General features: G+C 35.8%; 2 protein-coding genes across 4 annotated transcripts; both read right to left on the bottom strand.

Annotated features, from left to right (window-relative positions):
• Positions 1–816: 816 nt before the first annotated feature.
• On the bottom strand, positions 817–11091 carry LOC131622391 (aldehyde dehydrogenase family 2 member B4, mitochondrial-like). Of its 3 annotated transcripts, XM_058893421.1 has the most exons (12): positions 4421–4720; positions 4137–4255; positions 3897–4031; positions 3156–3298; positions 2914–3067; positions 2590–2819; positions 2334–2423; positions 2045–2218; positions 1819–1956; positions 1485–1622; positions 1307–1368; positions 817–1192 (listed from the first exon to the last, which is right to left on the bottom strand). In XM_058893421.1, exons 2-12 carry the CDS (start codon positions 4219–4221, stop codon positions 919–921), a joined length of 1623 nt encoding a protein of 540 aa, XP_058749404.1. In that variant the 5' UTR covers positions 4222–4255; positions 4421–4720; the 3' UTR covers positions 817–918. The 3 variants fall into 3 exon arrangements, with proteins under 3 accessions (XP_058749404.1, XP_058749403.1, XP_058749402.1); XM_058893420.1 differs by lacking the exons at positions 4137–4255; positions 4421–4720 and adding an exon at positions 10683–11091; XM_058893419.1 differs by lacking the exons at positions 817–1192; positions 1307–1368; positions 1485–1622; ... (7 more) ...; positions 4137–4255; positions 4421–4720 and adding exons at positions 7372–7792; positions 7907–7968; positions 8078–8215; ... (6 more) ...; positions 10438–10572; positions 10683–10934.
• Positions 11092–22061: 10970 nt separating this feature from the next.
• On the bottom strand, positions 22062–24126 carry LOC131622371 (uncharacterized). Its single transcript, XM_058893399.1, has 4 exons — positions 23602–24126; positions 23451–23531; positions 22423–22562; positions 22062–22325 (listed from the first exon to the last, which is right to left on the bottom strand). Exons 1-4 carry the CDS (start codon positions 23920–23922, stop codon positions 22076–22078), a joined length of 792 nt encoding a protein of 263 aa, XP_058749382.1. The 5' UTR covers positions 23923–24126; the 3' UTR covers positions 22062–22075.
• Positions 24127–24608: the final 482 nt, after the last annotated feature.

Raw genomic sequence — 24608 nt, forward strand, 5'->3', positions numbered from 1 at the left:
TGTTGTGGCATACTATATGTTTTTTCCTCTTTGTACTTTCTCTCAATGGGATGGTACTTTTTATTTGTCCCCTGTCAGGTCTATTAGGCATGGCACAAGAAGCTGCTATGTTCTCAGTTTATCAAACAATTGGCAACGTTTGTGTTGCAAATGAGTGATATCAATGAGGCCAAACACAGTCAATATGTGTTTGAAGTACTTATGCTCAGAAGTTGATATTACATAAGGCTAACTAAAGTTTCATGCGATTGTGCATTGTCCCGAGTGCGAAAGTTACTTGCAACTCCCCAGAGAACTTTGGTCAAACTACAATTATAAACAAAGGAGCTGCTGGCATTTTGCTGGAAAAGGTTGCTGATAGACGCTGATCAGTATTGAAGGACATCCTTCAAGTCTATAATTACTAGCAGAGAGTTAGTGGAATATATAGTGTTGGATTGGAGGTTGTTTCATTATCCAAACTAGGTTCATCTGAGGTTACTATGGCTGGAAAAAAATGTTTTGCCAGACGCTCAAGTTGTCAATGTTTCAGATTTTGGAAAGGACGCGATCTTTTCTATTAGAACTCATTCGGGGCATCTTTTAAAGCTTGGTCACATGCTAGGGTTATGACTTGTCTAGGTCTAACAATAATAAACTTTGATGTGCATTGACACCTCTAATTAAAGATGATGTATTTGGTGTCCGACACATGTCAGTGTCTGACAACGATACCATATCAATACACGTGACTTGCGGTTGCTCTAGTACTAAGAACTACCAAGTTCAAATCTAGTAACAATGATGAAGTAAGCTCATTATCTTCTAAAACATGGATTCAATCTCAAGATCACTTTATAAGCGCAACTGATGAAATCACATACAAGCAGTGTTCCGATTATTGGTTTGCACAATTAACAAACTGAAAAAATACAAAATCTACAACCACGCAGGATTCTTCACTGGAGACACCACAGCTTTTACCTGCAGATAGTTGTTAAGACTATAGAGTCCCATCTCCCTACCATTCCCACTCATCTTGTAACCACCAAAAGGAATTGAAGCATCAAAAACATCATAGCAATTAATCCACACTGTTCCAGCTCTAAGTGCCCGCATCAACGTGTTGGCTGTGCTCAAATTTTTTGTGAAAACACCTGCCGCTAAACCATAACGCGTCGCATTTGCCCGTCGTATCACTTCATCAATGTCCCTATATTAATATGTACAAGAACTATAAGAAACATTCCACATTGCCACACTAGAATTGCATTCTTATTGAATTTTAGCAGAAAAAACAAGCAAATGGGATTCCAATATCACTTACTTGAACTTCAAGATGGACTGAACTGGCCCAAAGATTTCATCTGTTGCTATCAGCATATCATCCTAAGTAAAGTAACAATGATTAGCATGCATAACAAAATGGGTCCAATGCAAAAAAAAAAAAAAAAGTCTTACGGTGCATTCCGGTAAATCTCTTGAGGCAAAGAATCAATAAATACCTGAACATTTGAGAATACTGTTGGTTGGACAAAGAAACCTTTTGAACCAAATCTCCCACCTCCACATTCAAGAGTAGCATTGCTATCAATTCCAGACTTTATGTACCTAAGTACTTTCTCAAATTGTTTCGAATCAATCTGCGATTTTCGCAAGAACCATGGAATAGTGTCATTTTGTAAAATCACTGTATGGTAAAAAATATGCTGCTCTGTCAAACATTAACTTCTCCCATGAAAAGGATAATCAACACTAGAAATGAAAAAGAACAATGACGCAAGGAATTCAAGGGAATGTTACAAGAACATGATTTAGTAACATTGAAAAGAAAAACACCTGAGGACCTTGTTCTACACCCTCCTTAAATGGATCACCAACTACACGTCTCAAAGCCCGCGCCTTTGCTTTCTCCAAGAACTCGTCATAGATACGCTCGTGTACAAAGGTACGGGATCCAGCACAACAAGATTGCCCCTGGAAAGCATCCAGAATAAGGCATAAGCTTCTATTCCGCATTGACAAATCTGTGTTTAAGAAAGCAGTGGAAATTGATTGCACAAACCTGATTAAAAAATAGACCAAAGTGTGCAATTTCAACAGCCTCGTCAACATCAGCGTCTTCACAAATAATGAAAGGTGATTTTCCTCCAAGTTCCAATGTCACAGGCTTAAGATTGCTTCTTGCAGCCAGCTGAAGTATAGTTTTTCCAGTATCCGTCGATCCCGTGAATGCTAACTGCAAAATTAGAAGGAAAAAAAATGAATTTGTAACAATATATTGATATAAATGGATGAATTTTCCTAATATCAATGTATAAGAGATAATCTAAAGGATATGGACATAAAAATACCTTATCCACACCCATATGACTTGCAAGAGGTGCACCAGCAATTGGACCATAGCCAGAAACTATATTGAGAACACCTGGGGGAAGACCAGCCTGCCCAAAAGTGTAAACAGTACAACTTAACATTGGATATACAAATTCAACCGAAATAGTCATAAAAATCTTAATAAGAAAAATAGCATATTACATAATTGGCATCACAGATCAAAGCATTCTGTATTTCTTTTTTAAGCTTATAGCTTATATGTTATGAGCTAACCTCATGAAGTAGTTTTGCCACGATGAGAGCCGTTAGCGGTGTTTGCTCAGAAGTCTTGAGAACAACGGTATTACCACATGCTAGTGCTGGTCCAACTTTCCAAGCAAACATAAGTAGAGGAAAATTCCAAGGAATAATTTGTCCTGCTACACCAATTGGTTCATGCAATGTCTGGACATGATAATCTCCATCAGCTGGGACTGTCAACCCATGAATTTTATCTGCCCACCCTGTAACAACCGAGGTATTAACAACAAATTCATTAAAACAATTTAAAAAGGATTACTGACATAAGGAACATGTAATTGTTGTTAGTGATTGTACCCGCATAATAGCGAAAGAAACGCACAAACATAGGTACTTCAGTCTTGGCAGCCTGATCATAAAGCTTTCCACTGTTCCATGTCTCCAGAGCTGCAATCTCGTCATTATGCTTCTCAACCAAATCAGCAAAGCGCAACAATATACGACTTCTTTCCTGAAGGAGTTATCAATAAATCATTATCATTATAAATTTAAAACTAATAGAAGGTCATGCAAGAAAAGGGCACTCAGGAAATGCTTACATAAGCAGTCATTTTAGGCCAAGGTCCATTATCAAAGGCCTCACGAGCTGCTGCTACTGCACGATTGATATCTTCAGCATCGCCTTCAGCTACCTGAGAAATCACTTCTCCTGTGCGCGGGTCATAAGTTGGAAATGTTTTCCCTGAAATCAAAGAAACTTCATGTATAAGGGAAGAGTCTAACTTGTTCTCACTTCCATTCAATTAATCACCATGCACTGTTGTTAATGATAACTAAGCACTAATAGAAAACCAGAATATGCACAGAATAGGTAGTCTTAACCCAATTTTTTTCATCCACCCGAGTCAGTATTCAGTATTCGAGCCCCTGACCATCTGTTTAGAGGACCTTAACCCCATAATTTTAAATTGCAGTCCGCAAACACATCGGTCCGCAATTCCAGTGTGAATTAAAATCATGCGTTTGGCCGTCATTAGAAATCACATCAATTTATTCCTATGAATTGAAAAATCTTAATTTATTAACGGTATATTTCAAACACATTCTAGTTAAAATCCACGCATCAACAACCGCAATGCAATGACCGCAATCACAACACCCGCAACTGCATTCACAACCGCAATTTAAAGCCATGCTTAGCCCTTAATCTTATCACTCAAACTATCCTAAGCTGGCTTTCACAGCACATGGATTAAGACAAAAAACAAAGTAACAAACAAACCATGATTTTGCTAAATTGTATAGCCCAAACTATAATAAGCAAGAAGCTATGTAGAAACCTGATGCAGCATCTACAAATTTTCCATTTATGAGAAGCTGTGTATAATTGATTGGAACTTGAGGAGTAATCAATTCCTCAACAGCTGCAGCAGTGCTAAATCTGTTTATATTTCTCCATCCTTCAGATTTTCTCCCTAGTGTGAAAAAAAGCACAAAGTGAAAATCTTATTCCAAGCATATCCACAAATAGTTAGTAGTTACATAAATAAGGAAGAGAATTTGTGAGTTGAAATGAACACCTAGTGGTGAGCGTAGCAGAGAAGCAGCAACTCCAGAAGAAGATAGAGAGCGAGAGAGCAAACGGGAAATTGAGCGAGCTGCCATGATCAGAGCAGTGTTTGCTCTCCTTGTTCTGATTCTGGTGATAAAAAAGAAAGAAAGGTTCTCAAAGTGGAAAATGGATGTTCACATGCACTGTTTATTTGTAAGTGCTGTGGTTATTAATCTTATCGCTTATTATGATCTTGATGTGAAATACCAACTTGCAAAACATAATGAAAGGTTATTGGTGGTGGGATGTTACCATAATCTTCTGTATCGAATTGAATAGCAGTTCAGCATGTGGAGCAGTGCCGCTCTATTCAGGCCACATCTTGGTCCGGTGTTTACTGCTTTATCTTGGTAGTCGAGCATTTGCCACTTCGCTTATTGTTTTTGGTGTAGCTGTTTGTTCTGCTGCCTTGCTAGGATTGGAGTTTCAGAACTCGGGAGAGGTTGAGGTTTTTGTGTGGTCATCTGCTAGTGGGGTGAGGTAGGTGACAACTATTCTGTTTTCTGTTAGAAAGTGTGTCCTTGGTTGTGTTTTTGTACGTCAATTGGGGCGGCATAGATAATGACTTAGGCTTGGATTTGTTCCTGCGCATTGGTGAAGTCTGTAACAATATTGTAAGATTATTGATAATGCATGTCAGAATGATGTCAAGATTTTGTTTTGCATGGCAAGTAGGTGGAGTGGGGACCCTTTTTAAGTTTTTTCAAATTCAAACTTGACTATTAAATCTTAGTTCTCGTTTAGACCTTCTCTCAAACTGTTATTTCACGATTTTTGAAAATTGTTATAAAAAAATTATTGTCCCGAGTCGCGGATTATGTCATTCTCTTTAAAAAGTTTCACGATACTCACTAAAATTGTGTAAGACAAACGATCAATTACAACTCCTCCAAAATAAAATGGTTCAGTTCTATATTTAAAATTTCTTCTAGCATCTTTACATGCCTTTAGAGAAGTATACTCTCAAGAGGGAGTAGAGTATACTCTCTACTCATGTGATGGGGAGTTTAATCACTCTAAATTTTATCTACCTATTTTTCTTTTATCACCATCCTGAGAGTGCATTGTCGTCATTAAAAAGGGGGGAGAATATGTAACTACATGCTTGCAGGTATAATCAAGAAGTGATCAAAACTCATAGATAAGCAAGATCTATTTTAGGTTCATGAAAAATAACTATAGAAAAATCTTCATAATGGTTCTTGAGCTCAGCTCGACCAAAAGCTCTCTTAGTTAGAGATTAGTCTGGTACGAAATCTCACTCGGTTTATGAGTTCATCCTGAATAAAAGCTCGGTAAAATCTCACTCTCTCAAGGGCATCCCTATGTTCATTACTCTGTCTACTTGTAAACTTGAAAAACAATCCCACGACATATGCAATATCGGGTATAGTAAATTCAGTGGCATGCCTAAGACTGTCAATGATGTTCGCATACTTATTTTGTCTAACATTATCACCCATGTTCTTAAATAATTTTATATTATGATTTTATGGTGTACAAGTAGGATTATATTCAAAGTAATTATATTTCTTTAAGATCTTCTCTAAATAGTGTGATTGATCCAAAGAAGTTCTCTTCTAGGATCTAGTGATCTTGATTCCGAGAATCACATTGCCTCTTTTGTGGTCTTTCATATCAAAGTTGTTACACAACAATGATTTCACATCATTAACAACATGAAGGTTTGATCCAAATATGAGTAAGTCGTCTATTTAAAAAAACATATGACAAACATATGACAGTGCAAATGCCCTTTTCAAATTTATTATCAATGCATTGGTCACTTTCATTCATTTTGTACCCATTCAATATTATTAAATTATCAAAATTTTCATGTCATTGCTTTAGAGCTTGCTTTAGACCACTCAAAAAGTTTTCTAATTTACAGACATTTTTTTCTTGCTCATGAATCACAAATCCTACCGGTTGATTCAAATAGATTTATTCTTTTTAGTCATTATTTATTAAAAAAAGTTGATTTAACATCCATTTGGTGTGATATTAAGTGAAATTCTGGTACTACCAAAACAAATGTCGTATATGATGTCAAAATTTTCCGGATATCAAACGCAATGTTGAGCGCAATGTTAAGACATCGTAAGAACAGACAAAATAATAAAAATAATCTATAGAAAATAAATAACACTGATCAATTGTTAACCCAATTCGATGCAACTTCACCTACACATCTAGGGGCATCCAAACCAGGAAGGAAATTCACTATAACAATATTAGTTTGAAGTTCTAAATAACCTCCAATTTTACAAACTTCGCACATAATCATTACCCGTATAATTTCTATCTAAGATTCTCCTAGGTATGAGACCCCGTCACTTCCCTTCAATTACACAACAGTGATGGCAACAATACAATAATTTTTAAATTTGACTGTCTTAACACAAATTTCAAATAAATTGTATACATTGCCATATATCCATACAGAGTAAATGTGAAATAAATTGTATACATAACATTCCTCATATTTTATTTCCTAACAATTCCTACACCAAGATAATTTATTTACCCTTTTATTTTAATAATATATACAAGTGTAATATCATTTATGTCGTGACAATATTTTGAAAAAAAATAGTTGATTGGTAAACTATAGATAAATAGAAACACTTTTTTTTTTCTAAATACAAACATAGAGTACGAAATTTGCATCTTTATATATAAGACCAATAACATATTTTAAGTGTATCAAAACAATCAAAATTATATATTTTATACATACTGAATTTTCATCTGTAATTACTAGCAGATATTTAGTAGAATATATAGCGTGGGATTGGAGGTTGTTTCATTATCCACAGTAGGTCCATCTGAGGTTACTATGGCTGGAAAAAAATGTTCTATCAGATGCTCAAGTTGTCAACGTTTCAGATTTTGGAAAGGACGCCATCTTTTCTATTAGAACTCATTTGGGGCATCTCTTAAAGCTTGGCGACCGTGCTTGGGTTATGACTTGTCTAGGTCTAACAATAATCAATTTTGATGCATTGACACAGGTGTATATGGTATCCGACACGTGTCAGTGTCAGACAAAAATATGATATCAATACATATGATTACCTATCATATCACTGTCAGTATTGTGTCTGGCTGGTATCTAGAGGTTGAGGAGTATTAACATGAAAGAATATGCAAAAGCAAAGTCACTTGCGGTTGCTCTAGTACTAAGAAGTAACAAGTTCAAATCTAGTAACATGATGAAGTAAGTTCATTATCTTCTAAAACATGGATTCAATCTCAAGATCGCTTTATAAGCACAACTGATGGAATCACATACAAGCAGTGTTCCGATTATTGGTTTGCACAATTAACAAACTGAACAAATACAAAATCTACAACCAGGCAGGATTCTTTACTGGAGACACCACAGCTTTTACCTGCAGATAGTTATTAAGACTATAGATTCCTTTCTCCCTACCATTCCCACTCATCTTGTAACCACCAAAAGGAATTGCAGCATCAAAAACATCAAAGCAATTAATCCACACTGTTCCAGCTCTCAGTGCCCGCATCAGGGTGTTGGCCGTGCTCAAATTTTTCGTGAAAACACCTGCCGCTAAACCATAACGCGTCGCATTTGCCCGTCGTATCACTTCATCAATGTCCCTATTTTAATATAAACAAAAACGGTAAGAAACATTCCACATTGTCACACTAGAATTGCATTCTTATTGAATTTTAGCAGAAAAAACAAGCAAATGGGATTCCAATTACACTCACTTGAACTTCAAGATGGACTGAACTGGTCCAAAGATTTCATCTGTTGCTATCAACATATCATCCTGAGTAACAACGACTAGCATGTGTAAGAAAATGGTCCAATACAAAAAAAAAAAGTCTTACTGTGCATTTCGGTAAATTACTTGCGGTAAAGAATCAATAAATAAATACCTGAACATTTGAGAATACTGTTGGTTGGACAAAGAAGCCTTTTGAACCCAATCTCCCTCCTCCACATTCAAGAGTAGCATTGCTATCAATTCCAGACTTTATGTACCTAAGTACTTTCTCAAATTGTTTCGAATCAATCTGCGATTTTTGCAAGGACCGTGGAATAGTGTTATTTTGTTAAATCACAGTATAGTCAAGAATATAAGGGAAAGTTACGATAACATGATTTAATAACATTGAAAAGAAAAATACCTGAGGACCTTGTTCTACACCTTTCTTAAATGGATCACCAACAACACGCCTCAAAGCCCGCGCCTTCGCTTTCTCCAAGAACTCATCATAGATACTCTCATGTACGAAGGTACGGGATCCAGCACAACAACATTGCCCCTGGAAAGCATCCAAGCATAAGGCATAAGCTTCTATTCCGCATTTACAAATCTGTGTTTAAGAAAATAGAGGAAATTGATTGCACAAACCTGATTAAAAAATAGAGCAAAGTGTGCAATTTCAACAGCCTTGTCAACATCAGCATCTTCACAAATAATGAAAGGTGATTTTCCTCCAAGTTCCAATGTCACGGGCTTAAGATTGCTTTTTGCAGCCAGTTGATGCACAATTTTTCCAGTATCCGTTGATCCGGTGAATGCTAACTGCAAAATTAGAAGGAAAAAAAATATTGTTGTAACAATATATTGGTATAAATGGATGAATTATACTAATATCCATGTGCATGGGATAATCTAAAGGATCTGAATATAAAAATACCTTATCCACGTCCATATGACTTGCAAGAGGTGCGCCAGCAATTGGACCATAGCCAGAAACTATATTGAGAACACCTGGGGGAAGACCAGCCTGCCCAAAAGTGTAAACAGTACAACTTAACATTGGAAATACAATTGGCATCACACATCAAAGCATTCTGTATTTCTTTTTTAAGCTTCTAGCTTATATGTTATGAGCTAACCTCATGAAGCAGTTTCACCACGATGAGAGCCGTTAGTGGTGTTTGCTCAGAAGTTTTGAGGACAATGGTATTACCACATGCTAGTGCTGGTCCAACTTTCCAAGCAAACATAAGAAGAGGAAAATTCCAAGGTATAATTTGTCCTACTACACCAATTGGTTCATGCAATGTCTGGACATGATAATCTCCATCCGCTGGGAGTGTCAACCCATGAATTTTATCTGCCCACCCTGTAAGAATCGGGAATTAACAACGAATTCGTTAAAACAATTTAAAAAGGATTATTGAAATGAGGAGCATGTAATTGTTGTTACTGACAGTACCAGCATAATAGCGAAATAAACGCACAAACATAGGTACTTCAGTCTTGGCAGCCTGATCATAAAGCTTTCCATTGTTCCATGTCTCCAAGGCTGCAATCTCATCATTATGCTTCTCAACCAAATCAGCAAAGCGCAACAATATACGACTTCTTTCCTGAAGGAGTTATCAATAAATCATCATCATTATAAATTTAATATAATAGAAGGTTATGCAAGAAAGGGACACCTACATAAGCAGTCATTTTAGGCCAAGGTCCATTATCAAAGGCCTCACGAGCTGCTGCTACTGCACGATTGATATCTTCAGCATCGCCTTCAGCTACCTGAGCAATCACTTCTCCTGTGCGCGGGTCATAAGTTGGAAATGTTTTCCCTGAAATCAAAGAAACTTCATGTATAAGGGAAGAGTCTAACTTGTTCTCACTTCCATTTAATACATGGCTTTTTTGGGTACCCCTATGTTAGATATGAAGTATGCACCATGCACTGTTGTTAATGAATAATGATGACTAATCAATAATGGAATACCAGAATGTGCACAGAATAGGTAGTCTCTCCCAACCCAATATTTTCATCCACCCGAGTCAGTATTCACAGTATTTGAGCCCCTGACCATTTGCTTAGAGAACTTTAGCCCCATGGATTTAAATTGCAGTCCACAACCGCAATTGCGGCCGCGATATTGCTGATGCATAGTTTCCGCAACCGCATCGGACCGCAATTCCGTTGTGAATTAAAATCATGCGTTTGACCGTCATTAGAAATCACATCAGACAAAGCTCAAACTATCAGGACCCAAAAACTCTATTTGTTCCTATGAATTGAAAAAACTTAATTTTTTAACGGTATATTTCAAACACATCCCAATTAAAATTCACGCATCAATGGCCGTAATGCAATGACCAGCAACCGCAATTTAAATCCATGCTTAGCCCTTAATCTTATCATTCAAACTATCCTAAGCTGGTTTTCATTCCACATGGATTAAGACTAAAACAAACAAACAACCCATGATTATACTAAATTGTATAGCCCAAACTATAATAAGCAACAAACTATGTAGAAACCTGATGCAGCATCTACAAATTTTCCATTTATGAGAAGCTGTGTATGATTGATTGGAACTTGAGGAGTAATCAATTCCTCAACAGCTGCAGCAGTGCTAAATCTGTTTGTGTTACTCCACCCTTCAGATTTTCTTCCTAGAGTGAAACAAAACACAAAGTGAAAATCTTATTCCATCAATTCAAAAAAGCATATCCACAAATAGTTACATAAATAAGGAAGAGAATTTGTGAGTTGAAATGAACACCTAGTGGTGAGCGAAGCAGAGAACCAGCAGCTCCAGAAGAAGAAGATAGAGAGCGAGAGAGCAAACGGGAAAGTGAGCGAGCTGCCATGATCAGAGCAGTGTTTGCTCTCCTTGTTCTGATTCTGATGATAGTAAAGAAAGAAAGGTTCTCAGAATGGAAAATGGATGTTCACATGCACTGGTTATTTGTAAATGTTGTGGCCATTAATCTTATCGCCTATTATGATTATGATGTGAAATACCAACTTACAAAACACTAATGAAAGGGTTGTGTCATTATTATGATAATGGATAGATACCACTTTGTCCATTATTGTGGAATTTGAATGGTTGATATTGAAATAGTATTACACTAATATGGGGAGAAAATACTAATGAAAGAAATTTCTAAGTTTGTCATTCCATAAGCAATACGAAAGTGGGAGAAAATACACCAAATTGTAGGCCCATTTTTGGTGGTAAGGTATTTTGTAATTTTGTTGATAAGGTTATTGATAATGTATGTCACACTGATGTCAAAAGATTTTGTTTTGCATAGCAAGTAGGTGGAGTGGGGACCGTTTTTAGGTTTCTTTAAATTCAAACTTGATTCTTAAATCTTTGTTTTCGATTTGATTTTCGACAATGATGAATAATTCAGTTCGGACCACATCTCAAATTGTTATTTCATGATTTTTGAAAATTGTAATCGAAAAATTAACATATTGAGTCGCGGATTATGTCGTTCTCTATAAAAAGTTTCGCAGCACTATTTAAAATTATGCAAGATTAACGATCAATCACAACGTCTCCAGTGTAAAATAGCTAAGTTATATATTTAAAATTATAACTAACATCTTTTCATGCCTTTTTTATTATGACAAATGGAAAAAATATACTTTTGGGGAGAGTAGAGTGTAGTCTCTACTCATGTGAGGAGAAGTTTAATCACTCTAAATTTTATCTACCTGTTTTCTTTGAACAAGTACCATAATCACTTTATGTTACTATTTTAAGAAAAAGTAACAAAAATCATAACCTCGAATATCTCAAACAAAAATCTCCCCGTATTGCTCTTCACCCTCTATCCCTAATTCAATTTTTTGTCCCCTGTCGGGTAGTTTCGGACATTAAAATCTTCTTACATCAGTGTCTTGAACCTCTATCTCTCACGCTGGTATCCATCAACAACAACACTCTTAAAAAAAAGAACAAAAAAACATCTTCTCACACCAAACCTCTTTCCTATTTCGTTTGAAACATTACATTGGTTGTTAAGAGCAACCTTGTACATGTTGGACTTCATGGTTCAATGATGTGGAGCAAGACAACAACACACCCATGGCGAAATGATCTTTCGCTGCTGCCCACCAAGTATTTGTTAAAATTCCTTAACTAAACATCTTTTGTATTGAGTAGGGGGAGCACAGTTTTGTATTGTTAAATAGTTTCTACTTAGATAAGAGGTTTATATTGTCCATTTTGAGAGTTCCATTGTTGTCCAGATGGTAAGGATGGGAGTAAGAGTATTTCTCGTATGGTGTCCTCTCATCTTAAGATGTTACACCTATGTAGTGACAAATGGAAAAGTGTCATACGGAATGCGATTGAGAATGATCATGATTTATTTACGGTATTGAAGGATTTTTTAAGGATGGTTGAGCAATGGTTATGTGGAATGTGTATGAACATTCATGCCATGAGTTGGGCATGTCATCATCTTGATGGTCTAGTTCGTGTCATTCATGGGACAGGGGGGTCGGAAGTCACATTGTGGATATTACTAAACCATCCACAATAGACTCGGATAACTCTTAGTTGTCTTATTGCTTTCTTTTAGACATTGAAAGATGTTATTTATAAGGTGGTTGCCGATCCGGGATCACTAGGTGCTTGGGTTCGGTTGTTACTTCTTCCTCGTTGTACTTTACAGGTGGTTAAGCCTCATAATAGACGGGATCACATGTCTGGAAATCATAAGTCCTATCAATAACACCATATTTTGGAGTGTTTGACTACTTAGAGAGACACGGATGGTCTTGCCAAGTTAGTTGACAGGGTGTTGGGCAGATCTGAGAAAGATAACTTGGATCGCGTGGGATTTCATATTAAAGAGAAAGATAAAAAGATGAGTTCTAATGTCAAGCAATGCCTCCGCAAGGTTGCAGGTGGCCATTTCACAGCGGTTGTAAAAGTGTTGGCATCATCCAGAGTGGCCCCATATTATGGACATACAACAAAGGCTTTGGAGGATAAACATCCGTATAGACCACCTCCCTCAATGCCAACCATCTTGTTCTCAAAAGCTCCCTAAGTGGTTGTTGCTGATATTATCTTCAACATATATTAGACACACTGTGTGGAAAAGGTTTTGTTGTGGCACAGGATCTTTTATATGCAATCATTCTAGTTGTTAACTTATGGCTAGGAGGAAGATGTCTCATGAGTTTGGCAGAGTTTGTTGCCTTTGCACCCGTTACACCGTTATTAAAGCCTAATGGTGGGATACGACCAATTGTTGTGAGTTATATTTTAAAGAGGTTCGTATCCAAGGTTGCTATGAAAGGGGTCAGTAAAGAAGTGGCATGTTATCTCAATGACTTTTAATTCGGGGTTGGGGTATCGGGTGGTTCTAAGGTCGTTTTGCATAATGCCAATAGGGTGCTAAGCAAGCGGCACGAAGATGGTTCTTTAGTTATGTTCGCGGTAGATTTCTCGAATGCTTTCAACTTGGTAGATCGATCAGCCCTATTACGTGAGGTGTGGGTGAGATGTCCATCTATTTATTTGTGGGTTGAGTTTATTTACCAAGAAGCAAGGTTGTACCTTGGGTATGTGCATAATATGTTAGCCACTAGAGTACAACAAGGTGACCCATTAGGGCCTCTCCTTTTTTCTTTTGTGTTACACTCACTCATTCATTTGGTTAGAGACAATTGTAAGCTTCTTATTCGTGTATGGTATCTTGATGATGGGACTATCATAGGGGATTCACAGGAGGTGGCTAAAGCCTTTGACATCATTCAGGAGACAAGTATAAGATTAGGCCTCGAATTGATTATTGGTAAGATTGATATCTTTTGGCCTTAATGTGATGGTAGTAAACTTTGTGAGGATTTGTTCTCGTCAAATATTGGGAGGATGATGATGGGGATGAACTTTCTTGGAGGGGCAGTTAGTCGAGATGACAACTTTAACAAAGGGTTGTTCATAAAGAGATATTCCAGGGTGATTGAGTTAATGCATCTTCTACCATAACTAAGGGATGCTCAGAGTTAACTTCTTCTACTTCAATCGTACATGGGTATTGTCAAATTATTTTTTGGCCTAAGAATGTGCTAACCTAATCACATGGAGGAAGTAACTATTTGGTTTGATAAAGTTATGAAAGGTAGTTGAAGGCATCGTGGTTGGTAGAGGTCCTTTCTTCGAGGGCCTTCAATGTAGGGTGGCTTCTTTACCCATTAGAGTTGGGAGGTTGAGTTTGTACTCGGCATTAGAGGTTATCTCATATGCTTTTGTGGCTTCAAGGCCTAATCTTGGGTGTTATAGGATCATATATTGAGAGACAATGTGGTATATGGTATGGACTAAGATTTCGACAAAGCTTTTGATGGTTTTAGGGTTGTGATTTCAGATTTTAACCTTAACAATTTTACTAGCAAGGATACCGTCACTCCCAAAGCACAACATGTTTTGGCAAATATACTTTTTAGTAGAACTGTTAAGGACACAGATGTAAAGTTTGTCATGACCACTAGACAGAGAGCAGATTTTGGTTGTTTGCAAGCCACACATGCTCATGACTTTCTCCTTTCTATTCCTATTGATGGGCTAGCCCAACATATGTCTCTGGTGGAGTATCTTATTATCCTAAGATATCGCTTTATGATTATTTTATTTCCTGTTCATGAGGTTTGCCCTATTTATCATAAGGTGTATTTGGATATATTTGAGAAACACGTCATTCATTGTAGGGAGCTTTCAGGATTCAAATACTAACATGACCTTGTTAGGGTGTCTTGTTTGATATATTTCGGCGGGTCAGAGTATCTGTGAAGAAAAGAGGCATCTGTGAATTTCTTGACTAATCCACATGAGGGGAGATCAATATTTAGGCCAACAAATATTCTGGTGTATGGTTATGTAGGAGGGAAACATGTTTGTGTGGACTTGACTAGAGTTTCTCCACTAGTGGGACTGAGGACTGGAGGTTTTACTATGGGACAGGCATCTAACAAATTTGCTCCGAGTAAAGTCATCAAACATGAAAAAGCGTGTTCAGACAATTAACAGGCATTCATACCATTTGCTTTTGACACTTTTAGTTTTCTAGCACCAGAAGTAGTTTATCTTTTATAGAGAGTCCAAAGGCTTATTAATAACAATGTTGTATCTTCTATGTCTATGAGGGTATTTTTTAAGAGGATTGACTTTATCATCCAAAAAGGAGTAGCGGCGCAACTTGTTGTCTGTTTACCTTCTATTTCTATATAAACTCCTTGAAATTTACTAACTTCATATTTTAATAAAAAAAAGGGATAATATGCAACTACGTGCTTGCATGTATAATTAAGAAGATATAAAATCTCATAGATAAGCAAGATCTGTTTAGCCCTAATGTGGTCATGGTTTTGATTAGTATAAGTTTCTGTTTGGTTCGTGAGCTCTGCCTTTGAAGAAATGCTCTCTTTTTGGTTCATGAAGAATAACTAGAGAATAATCTTCATAGTGGTTCTTGAGCTCAGCCCGGTCAAAAGCTCTCTCAAGTTTGAGATTAGCCTAGTATAAAATTTCACTAGGTTTCTGAGTTCAACCTGTGTAAAAACTCAATTAAATCTCACTCTTTCAATGGCATTCCTATGCTCATTACTCTGCATACTTATAAACTTGCGCAACGATCCCATTAAATATGCAATGTCGGGTTTAGTACAATTAATGGCATACGTAAAACTATCAATGATGCTCGCATACTCATTTTTTCTAAGTCTATCACCAGTGTTCTTAAATAATTTTTCATTATGATTTAATGGTGTACAAGTAGGTTTACATTCAAAATAATTATATTTCTTTAAGATCTTCTCCATATAGTGTGATTGATCCAAAGAAATTTTCTTCTTGAATCTAGTGATCTTGATTTTGAGAATCACATTGGCTTCTCAGAGGCATTTCATATCAAAGTTGTTACACAACAATGATTTCACATCGTTAATGACATGAATGTTTGATCCAAATATGAGTAAGTCATATATATAGAAACATATGATAGTGCAAACGTCATTTTCAAATTTTTAATAAATATATATCTCACTTTCATTCACTTTGTACCCATTCAATATCATTAAGTTATTGAAATTTTCATGTCATTGCTTTGGAGCTTGCTTTGGATCACACAGAGGCTTTTCTAACTTACAGACCTTCTTTTCTTGCCCATGAATCACAAACTCTATTGGTTTTTCCATATATATTTAATTTATTTATTGGAATAAATTTTATTTAAATTATTCTAATCCTGGAAAAACACTAACTTGAATTTTAAACATTGGACCGTCTAAAACGAATTAACAAACAACATAATTCAAAATTTTCAACAGTTAGACTCCCGGAGATCCACCCTCACCTTCTAGATAACAATTCACAAGTGTCACACTAGAAAGGGTCCTTCTACACTTAATCTTTTTAACCCTGGACGAACACCAACTCTAATTTTCAACATTGAATTGTCCACAACGTGTAAAACAAATTAACAAATATAAAAATTAAAAATTTTCAACGATCGAACTTCTGAATGTTCACCATCACTATCCCAAATCACAATTCATAAGTGTCACATTAGAAAGAGTCATTCTCAATTGATTTTTTCCAACCCTGGACGAACACTGACTCCAATTGTCAACATCACACCGTCTACAATGTGTAAAATAGGCAAACAAATATTAAAATTCAAAATTTTCAATAATCAGACCCCCGAAGGTCCGCCATCACATTCGTTGATCACGATTCACAAGTGTCACACTAGAAATGGTCATTCTCAACTTACTCTTATCAATCATGGACAAAAACTGAGTCAAAATTTCAACATTGGACTATCAACAAGATTTAAAACACACTTAAAAAACATAGAAATTCAAATTTTTAAACAGTCCGCCTACCACGGAGGTCGACCATCGCCGTCCCAAATCAAAATTCATAAGAGTCACATTATAAATGGTCCTTCTCAACTGACTCTTTTCAACTCTAGATGAATATCAACTTGAACTTTCGACATCGGACCGCCCACCACGTGTAAAACGGACTAACAAACATAGATTTTAAATATTTTCAACCATCAGACTCCCGGAGCTCCACCATCACATCCCCGGGTCACAATTCACAAGTGTCACACTAGATAGAGTCCTTCTCAGCTGACTCTTTCCAACCTTGGACGAACACTTACTCGAATTTTCAACATCTAATCATCCATATCGTGTAAAACAGACTAAAATCATGGAAAATCCAAAATCTCAACGGTTGGACTCCCAGAGGTCCACTATCACCTTTCAAGATAAAAAAATCACAAGTGGCTCACTTGAAATGGTCCATTTGAATCGACTCTTTCCAACCTTAGACAAAGACTAACTCGAATATCCCCGTTGGATAGTCCACAACGTGTAAAATGGACAAAAAAACATACAAATTTAAATTTTTCAACAATCTAACTCCCGAAGGTTATCCATCACCTTCCCAAATCACATTTCACAAGTGTCACACTAGAAAAGGTCTTTCTCAATTGACTATTTCCAACCCTAGACGAACATCGACTTGAATTTTCAAAATCGGACAATCCACAAAGTGTAAAAGCACTAACAGACATAAAAATTCAAAATTTTCAATAATCGAACTTTTGTATGTCCACTATCCATCTTTATAGATCACAATTCACTAGTGTCACACTGGAAAAGGTCTTTCTCAACTGATTCTTTCAAGCCCTTGATGAACACCGATTTGAATTTTCATCATCGAACCGTCCACAATGTGTAAAAAAGACTAACAAACATAGAAATTCAAAATTTTCAACAATCGAACTCTCGAAGATCCACCATCATCTTCCCAAATTAGAATTATTGACTTACTTGTATCTTGTTAACCACGAGCTTCACCAACTTGGATAACTTCTTGATTATATCTGTAGGCACATAAATTTAGAAATTGAACCTTATAACACACGGTTCGATACATGATGAGTCACGTTGATCTTCTAAAATCCTTTTGGGGATATGCTATATTACCAACATATTACACACTTAACTGTGTTCCATCCAAAAATATTGAGAATGCACCATATGATATATAGAGTGATAAGAGACCACATATATCTTAAATGAAGATTTGGGGTTGTGAAGTTTAAGTGAAACCATGAATTTCAACTAAGCTTGAGCCTAAATTTGAATATTTTTTATTTATGACGTATCCTAAGGGAAAAGGGTATTACTTCTACAATCCTTCTGAGAGCAAAGTGTTTTTCGCTCGAATACCTATGCAACATGACTTGTGTTTATAAAAAACGCAATCCCCTTTAATTAAAGAAGAATGAGATCACATGAATAAGATTACATATGCATATGCAATAGTATCTATCATGCATGCCATGTTTTTGAAGGTTCAAGAAAAATAAGAAATGGGGGTTTGAATTAGGTTTTTGATATGACAATTTTTTTGCACAACCCAAAAATAAGAACAACAATGATAAAAATATACAAAGATTTTTATCGTGGTTCACTGTTAACTAAGCTAATTCAGTCCACTCGTTAGAGTGATTTCGCCTTCTCACAAGGACTTAATCCACTAATCAATAAGATTACAACTCAAAGACTAAATTTCAATGACTTCTCGATGCTACAGACTAAACCTAGTCCCTCAAGGAATATCATATTACAAACTCAAAGAAAAACTATCAATGACTTCACGAGGCTACAGACTAAACTTAGTCCCTCAAGGAGTTTAACCAAAGATTAAGATACAAAGAGTGTGTGTTTACAAGAATGCTTATAAACAAGTAGATACACAAAGTGATTTTCAGAATTTACTCTTAAGAAAAAAATATAAGAAATATCTCTGAGTGTATTGAGTTTTGTAGTTGTTGTTTCTCTTCTTTTTCTCGTTGTGTTGCATCACATTCTCTTCTTCTTCTTCTTTTTCTTCAAAATTCCCCGTCCTTTTTAAATAGATGATGAAAAGTATCGTTGGAGGATGGAATTGGAATATGGTGAATAGGACCGTTGGAGGATGGAATTGGAAACTTTATCAATTTCACAATTGTAATAGTGGTACGAGGTTGAGCAAAGCATTATGGAGATCCGTTGGTAGTACAGTCCTTTAAGAATTCCAACATATTTGTCCTTCTATGGGAACAATTGATTTTGACGCTTGAATATTCTATCTCTAAGAATATTCTTTTAATTAATTCTCTCAATCATTAACTTCGTATTTGAGATAATTTCAATCTTGATTACAGTTCAGAGCCTTGATGATTAAACATCAGAGTCTAGTGAAAATGAGGCTTGAGTTATCATGGTAGATCTGGATTGTTTGATGCAGAGCGTTGTCTTGGTTATCTAGATTATTGATTGACAGATAAACACTTCTTTGTATCTCAACTTTGTTTGTCCAAAGTCTAGAGACTCTTTGTCCAAAGTCCAAAGTCTCCTTTGTCTAGAGTCTAGAGTTTGCTTTTCCCAGCTTTGTTTGGAGTCTAGAGTCTTCTTTCGTTTTCTTGAGATTTTGCACACTTAATAAAACTATTAGTGTACAAATTTTTTCTTTATAATAGTTATGTACTCGACCAGATCTCTCCTATGCATCTGATCCCGATGATGCTCATTGGGTTGTTGTCATCCTTAAGTACTTGAGAATGACTAAGGAATCATTCTTGATATATGGAGGTCAAGAAGAGATCGTTGTAATTAGATACGCTGATGCAAGCTTCCAAACAAATAAGGGTGACTTTATATCACAATCCGGTTATGTGTTTTGTTTAAATGGTGGCACTGTGAGCAAGAAAAGTTCAAAGCAGGATACATTTTCTAATTCTACAACCGAGGCCGAAAAGGTGAGGCGTCTAGAGAAATCACTCAAGGAGGATCATAGTTCTATGTAAAGTTTGGAGGAGAAGGCCTTGTCGCTCAAATATGAGTTTATGGTTACCTCTGCCTAACATTTTGAAAGGGCAAAAAGATACGCCACCTTCTTTTATCCCAACATGGATTTGAGTCAGATGGGTCCTTTTCAGGTGGTCCAAGATGGTCAGCTAGTGGAAGATGAGTAATTCCTCGTATTTGATTCTTTTGTAGTATCCTCTTTTTGTAATATATTGTGGCTCTTTGTCTTGTGCTTGTTAAAGTTATCAGTGTAGCCCTCCTTTTTATGTTTGTACTTTATTCTTGCCTGATGTTAAGGCGAAATAATTTATTGCATGGGGAGCCAGGGCACCGGTCAAAAAAGGGTTTTCCCTGGTTCCTTATCATGATTACTAATAGACTAGGTGATTTATAGTTCCTCCACACTGGCGAGGGTTCACAAAGATCTAGTGTTTTTATGGTCCTTAAAGGGCGACGAGGATCCTTCTTAGGGGTCCATCATTTTGATCGCCTCTAAGGTCAAAAAGGAATACTCTTAGGGGTCTATCATTTTGATACCTTCCATGGGTCAAATATTTATAGAGTCACTTGAGCCTAGGGTTAAAGAAACCTTATAGAGTGGTAACCGCTCCCTTTTGATTGAGGGAGAATGTTGACTATCTATTTTCTAGGGAATCATGGTATGACTCAGTTTACGTGATTAGTGAAGGGATAACATTACTATACACGTCTACCCTATGGGTAAGCTCTTTCACGCTATGCAAAGGTAGCGCCAAGGCGACCCCTCTTGAGGCGGGGACCCTTATGTCGTCCTTATTTGGGGCTTTCACAGATATATCACTACAAGTAGGGGTGGAAAACGGGCATGCCCTCCCCGTTTAGCCCACCTTGTAAAAAACGGAGTGGGCGGTCATAGTTGAGGGTGCGGGCCTAAAACCTTGGCCTCCCCCGTAAAAAAGTGAGGGCGGGGCGGGCTAAGCCCGCGGGCGTTGCACTTTTAAAGCTTAAAAATGCAAAATTTATGTTAATGAACGTGCCGACAAAAGCCCGCATAAAAACGGGCAGGCGGGTGGTCACACTAGAGGGTGAGGGTCAAAAACCTTAACTTGACCCGCACAAAAGAGCGGGCAAAACAGGCATGCCCAACGGGCCGGGCCCGTTTTTCCAACCATAACTACAAGTGGAATAACTTACATAAATCAAAGTTAGGTTATTTAGATTTTCTATCACAACATTGAATTGTTTTATTATGAGGTTTATGGTTGTTTAAAGGTGGAATTTATCCAATAAGGAATTTATGCTCTGGTCTGTGAAGGACTAGTACGAAGCTAGGGACAAGTCAGTCAGGGTTAGTGTAATGAGTTTACAATTTACATATATGTCATGATGATAGTAGTCAATTTGATCGTCCACATGCTCGACATGTTCGTTCGGATCACCAGTTCTATTATAACTCTAGAGTTTCGTAGGCTTCTCCACTAACTTTGAGATCCGTTTGTACATGATACAAACGGACAAGAAGTTCTTCTTCTATAATTGAGCGAGATCATTTTATTTTATATATTTCTCTCCTCATAGGACGACAAACTTGAGGAAAATTGTGACTACCCATTTAAAAAAGGGTAATTAGAGTTTGGTGTCCGTTATCTATCAAATTTCATATTTTAAGAGTACAATTTCTGGAAAAAAATTCTTGCGATGATTTTTTGTATTTTTATCTCTTAATGATAAACTTGTATAGTTATATAAATTGTTTATCTAGTTAATATTACAACAATTTATTTATTTATTTTGATGATCTACTCAAAAAAAGTTTTTTTGAATACAAGGGATTTAATATTTAATTTTTTTTAAAAAAATGAGGTAGTATAACAAATACAGCCAAATTTTCAAAACCCTAAACATCTTCAAATAAACAAATCGAATTTTTGAACCTGAAATATTAACAAATACAATATAATGTTAAAAAAAATTAAACACGTCCATTAAAGTTTAAACATTTTCAAATTAAAAAATTGAACTTCTAAAACTCAAGACATTAACCACACTACAATTTAATATTGTTTTTTAAATATAAACATCTTCAATACAATGATTATGATTATAAGATATCATTAGAAGGACTATAAACTCTAAAACATGAAGAAAAATTAAATCACAATTTAAAAGTATTATATGATACTCCAGAGTTAGTTATATATAAGCTACTTGCGGCAAAATTCTATATAATCGTGTAAATTTATAACTAGATTGCATTGACAAAAACATAAAAATCTATGTCAGGAGGTAAACTTACTATTAAAGTGGAATCTGATTAGAATCAAGATTTTTTGGGTACATGGACAATATACACAAACCATAAGGTAGAAAGAAATATATAGCTAAGAACACAAGAACACCAAGATCAGCTTCTTCTCCAACCGCTGGACGACGCGGACTGATCCAATATATCTGAGTTATAAACCATATACAGTATAAAGAAGCTATGAATATCACAAGTAGCATTGACTGATATGATTTTTTCTTTACTGAATTTGAAGAACTTGCTCTGCAGGGCAATGAAGAAGAAAGAAAAACATGTCAAAACGATGATATCTTTACAATAAAACATGATAATTAACATGGAAAGCTGCAATAACAAACACCTGTTTAGGTAGAAGAATCCACCAATTAAGCAAACACATAAGAAGCTTACTACAACAACAGCATCCGGGTTAACTGGTGCTCTACTTTCCCACCAGCCGGTGCTCAAAATCCAAGTGTACATGGTTGTTTTCCCATTCTCCTATAAGATTTTGAGAGAATAAGTTTCAATAACTTACGAGTGTAAGTTTTTCGGTTTTTAGTATAAGGGTTATAACAACATGACTACAGCAGTTGGCTTTAACAACCTTAGATGACTTGCGAACTAGTAAAATTTAGTTTCATTTGCAGTTTCCTGCCTTAGCTTCCATTAAAATAAAAGCCAATGACAGTACCTGTAAAATCTAGGTATGCAGAACTTCAAAATCTACTGTTTTTTACTTCAAAATTTAGACTAAAACATATATCAACCTTATGCGACAAGAATTAAAGGCAAACTAAAGTTGAAAGCTACATTATCTAGCAGAATAGCAATTAAGCACTATGAAACACGACACTAACACTGACATGTCGACACCGATAATAATATGAAAAAATAAATTAATTAAAAGTAATCATAAAGTGTTGGTGTCGATTTTGAACAGTGCCACTCTAACCAAACTAATATTCTGTAATATATCTTCATTCATATATTTAAACAAGATTTCAACATATATTCTTCAAAATTCTACTATTTCAGTTATATTAATTTGGCATTATTGGTTCAATATAGTCCAATCACAATTCCTCAAACTAAGTTACCATTCTTACTTACATATTATACACATTTTAGAAGGTAATTTACCAATGTTAGAATTTGAAGCTGATTCTCATCAAGAGATGGAATTTAAGAGAGTAACAAATGTGGAAACAATTTGACATACCACAAAATTGGACATAATAAAACAATATATCCATGCATATTATCTCCATCAATACTTGAATCCACCTTAGCTACTATTTTAGGCCGATTTCCCTAATTAGTATGATAAATCAGATAATCAATAGAAACAAACACAAAACTGTTAAAAACAAATAATAAAAAAAATACCTCGAAGAGATGATCTAGAAAGAAATGAGTAAAAGATCCAGCAGAAATCAAGAAAAAACACTGCATCTTTGTAAGAGGCACCTGCAATATAACATCAAGTTATTAACTAATAAAAATGAATGAAAGAATGAAGAAAATTTGAGGAAATCACCTTGGGGAGTGAAGATTCAAGAAGGTGTGAATGAAGAAGAAAATAGGAAATCTTAGAGTAAAGAAAGCAGAGAGGAATTCCCAAGATAAGGATGTAATAGAAGGGATGGTGGATGAGATCGGCCACTGCGGAGGCTACGGTATCAGCGGGACCGCCAAGAAGAGAGCCAAGCCACTCGGAGAAGGAACCAATATCAGGTCCAAAGAAGGCGTTGATGGTGTAGGTGAGTGTGTGGTGTGGGCTAAATCTGCCGTTAGAGATGGCGGTTAGACCCAAGCCCGAGCCCATGGCATAGATCAGGTGAGGACCAGGGCCTGGCATAGTAACACACTTTTTGTTCTCAGTTTCAGCTGCAACAGAAATGAAGTTGGTTCCAATTCTCAACCACTCTAGAAGAAGATAGATAACTAACTGTGCTGTGATGTACTGTTACAGTCTTGAAAGGGTAAAGGTAGGTAGTGTGTGAGAGAGTAAAGCCAGTCTAACTATGTTTAGTTATTATGTCTAATTAATTGTGGTTACCGCCACTGGTTTGAGTTAGATTGTTAACATGCACTAATTAACTAATAAGAACTGACACTATTTTTTGTTTTCGGTTGTTGTAAATACTAAATACTCCCTCCTATTTTGAATATAAACAACGGAAAAAACAAATATTTTAAGATTGTTGTTGTCTAAGGGCATTTAAGTTATAAATTAACAATACAACTTTTTTTATTAATTCATCTTTATTTTTTATTTTAAGAGTTGTAAAATATGAGAAATAGATCAATTAATATGAAAATAAATTTAGAATATATTTTCAAAAAAAAATTAGATTATTGATATTAAAAAGTTATATAAAAGTTTTTAACAATAAAATATATGCTTAAGTGTAACTTTAATCTTCCTATTTAGTACATTTCTTAATTTTGGTCTCTCCATTTTAAAAACCACTCTTTTTTTAAGTTTTCATGTGAATTTTGTTCCCCATCAAATTTAGGTGTGTTTTTGTATGACATGGCATT

Source organism: Vicia villosa, unplaced genomic scaffold (assembly GCF_029867415.1).
Source record: "Vicia villosa cultivar HV-30 ecotype Madison, WI unplaced genomic scaffold, Vvil1.0 ctg.000029F_1_1_3, whole genome shotgun sequence".
Classification (NCBI taxonomy): domain Eukaryota; kingdom Viridiplantae; phylum Streptophyta; class Magnoliopsida; order Fabales; family Fabaceae; genus Vicia; species Vicia villosa.